Source organism: Lactuca serriola, chromosome 6, assembly GCF_051521515.1.
Source record: "Lactuca serriola cultivar US96UC23 chromosome 6, Lser_US96UC23_V15, whole genome shotgun sequence".
Classification (NCBI taxonomy): Eukaryota; Viridiplantae; Streptophyta; class Magnoliopsida; order Asterales; family Asteraceae; genus Lactuca; species Lactuca serriola.
In genome coordinates, this window is record NC_136413.1 from 11,941,400 (window position 1) to 11,944,474 (window position 3,075).

The window sequence follows — 3,075 nt, forward strand, 5'->3', positions numbered from 1 at the left end:
ACCCACCAACCCAACTATATATAATACTATTTAAAAAACTAAAATTTTATTTATGAATCAATGGAATATTCGACACAATTACACTTTGATTGAATGTTTTCAATTTCATTTGAATGTTTATGAGTTTATGACTTTATGTTGGAAACCTGTTTTTTTTTCCAAATTGTTGTTTATTGAGTTATTATGTTAGATTCATATTTGGTTGTTCATTTCATTCTAACAAATGTAAAATGTTAATTATTAATTTAAAGACATATAATTCATATAAATTTAACATGTGAAAAGTTACCCGAAAATGACCCACTGACCCGCGAACTTATATACTTAAACGGGTTGTGGGTTGGGTCGGGTTGGTGTTTTCAATCTGCCAACCCAACAACTCATATATTATATGGGTTGGATTGGATCAATCTATTCTGACCCGTGACCCGACAACCCGAACCCAACTGTCAGACTTAATTTTTATATATATCTCATAATCATCACAACAGTATTACTATGAATTTTAGATATGCAACAATGATCAATATAACTTTTTTAGCTTATATATAAAACCAAAAATCATAACTTCATGCCACAAATTAAATTAAATATATACTCACCCTGTTCAAAGAGAATTCCACAAATTCACCAGACATGAGTGGCTTTTAATTAACAATCGGAATAATTAAAATACTCTTCAACAAGTTAAAATTGAAAAACTACGAACACGTTTCAATTTCACCAAAAGAGAAATAATATATTTTCTTGATATTTATTTGGTTTGGGATGATATTATTTTAGGAAAGCCAACTAACACAATAAATTGGATCTTAGTATGGTGGGGTAGAAGTTAAAGAAAGGGCAACTACTACCATAACTTAAAAGCAAAGAAGGGCATGTCTCCATGTGGGTCATGTAAGGGCAATATTGTAATTTAGATGCTCTTAAGGGTAAGGGTCATGTAATTTGGCCACTCATCAAAGGCATATTGGCACATGAAAGCAGAGCACCTTATCCAATTTGAACATTTGTTCACAAAGTTGACTGCTACCATACAAATATAATTGATAATTCTAATGTGATCCATAACATAACATATTGAGTGTTGATTACGCATATTATGATAACAAATCAAGAAAAAAAAATTGATGTTGAATCACGTAAGGAATCGAATTAGATTGGAAAACAGACAATTAAACAATCAAATCAAGTTGGGAATTGATCTTTATACAACTAACAACAACAAAATGATATAATTTGAGTAATTTTTCATGTAATTCGTGTTACAAACAGAAGGCAAAAAGGAGATTGTTTTTTCTCCCCTATTAAACTGCCTTAATCAAGAACAACTATGCAAATTTGCAATAAAGCAGAATTTTGGAAAAGAAACAGGAAGAAAACACAGCCCCGTTTTTCCTTTTTGCCAATTCAAATGATCATATTTTGATGCAATCGAATCGAATTATGTTCTTTGCTTTTTCTTTATACCAATTTCTCTTTAGGCCTTTTTGAGAATTGTAAACTAATTGAAAATTTTAAAGGCATATCAGATGAAGAACAAGAGAACAGAGAAGTCGCACCAGTGTTATCTTTTTGGTTGTCAATGAGCTGTAACTTTCGATCTCTTCTTTGCTTCACTGTAAAGAACCACTCCCATTATTGTCACGGCGAACCCTGAAATTCCCATAACATTCACCGGATTCTTAAAAATTAAAACTGACACCACCGCCGCTACTGCCGCCTTGGCGTTTCCGAGCACCTGCAAAGTCAGGGCACTCGTGTGTTTTGTGACCAGAAAGTTCGTCAAGTTCACCAGATACGCCACCGTAGCATTTCCGATCAACAAAAACACCATAAACGAATCGTTTCTCGCTTTATCAATTGTCTTTGAGAACACGTTTCCTTCTATGTACAAAGTGAGAGGTAATAATATCATGGCTGCCATTGGCGCCATATACAATAATAGGTTCATCGAATGGAGTTTCTCCGAATCTGAAGTCAACAATAACCCTTGCACCACCGATTTCAACGCTCTGCCGGCGGTCGATCCCACACACATCAAAAAACCAAACAAATGAAACAAAGGCTCGCTATTACTCGCCAAAACTATACCGAAAACGACAGGCATTAACGCTAAGTAAACTTCAGCAGATTCCTTCTTACAAGTAATCAGGAAAGCGAAGATAGCTGTGAAAAAAGGCGTAGTTGCGCCAATAGCTTGATTAAACGAAACAGGTAGATATCTCAATGACGTATTTCCACAAACAACCGAAAAGCAAAAAATAGCAGATAAGGCGAAGATCTTCAGAAATTGTTTTCGCGATAAAATCTGTTGGAACGGCACGACTTGAAACCAACGAATTGCGATGAGACTGTAGAAAGTACATGAGATCATATGAAGCATTGTGAGGAAGATCGGATATTTAAAACCGTAGAAGCTCAGGAGGTACTTATTGAGAAGGAGAACGCCGATGTTGGAGAGGTACCATGACGCGATAATGAGTGCAGTGAGGATAGTCGGAGATACGAATGATGTGGCAGAGAAGGAGGCGAAGATGTTGTTCGTGGTGCCGTATCTAACTTCTCCGGTCGGTGTGGAGGGGATGTCCACGGAGGTTTCGAACCTAGGGTTGCTGCTCCGGCGAGTTGTCCATGACTGTGCCTCCACCATTTGGGGGCAATATTGTAATTTACACACAGCGAAACGTGTTTTTGTGTGAGAGAGAGAAAGGGACACTGCGTGTGACTCCGACTTTGGATTGGATCCAGGAAATTTGAGAGTGTGAGTGAAGATGACTATGATAAGACGAATGAAAGTTTCAAAAAAGTCCCCTAATCTTTAGACTTGTTTTATTTTACATCCTTCATTTCGAATTTGTATCAAGTGTATCTTGCTTTTACAACACAACTTCTTTATAAAGTATTACATTAAATTTATCATATATAATTATTTTCCCACCAAATGATATTATAGTTATACATAACCATAAGATACCCATTTGATTTCATAAATATCATATCGCATTTCATATTGTTTGTTAATTAGTTATCCTATCTATGAATATTTTGGACTTGTATGTCAACAGATTAAGA

General features: G+C 35.4%; 1 protein-coding gene across 1 annotated transcript; it reads right to left on the reverse strand.

The window, feature by feature from the left end:
* Positions 1–1,230: 1,230 nt before the first annotated feature.
* On the reverse strand, positions 1,231–2,767 carry LOC145057886 (putative sugar phosphate/phosphate translocator At1g12500). The gene has a single exon (XM_079005802.1). The coding sequence runs from the start codon at positions 2,651–2,653 to the stop codon at positions 1,583–1,585; it is 1,071 nt and encodes a 356-aa protein (XP_078861928.1). The 5' UTR covers positions 2,654–2,767; the 3' UTR covers positions 1,231–1,582.
* Positions 2,768–3,075: the final 308 nt, after the last annotated feature.

What these genes read in the sequence shown, in the direction of transcription:
- LOC145057886 (XM_079005802.1), bottom strand. Translation starts at nt 2,653, where the DNA reads ATGGTGGAGGCACAGTCATGGACAACTCGCCGGAGCAGCAACCCTAGG.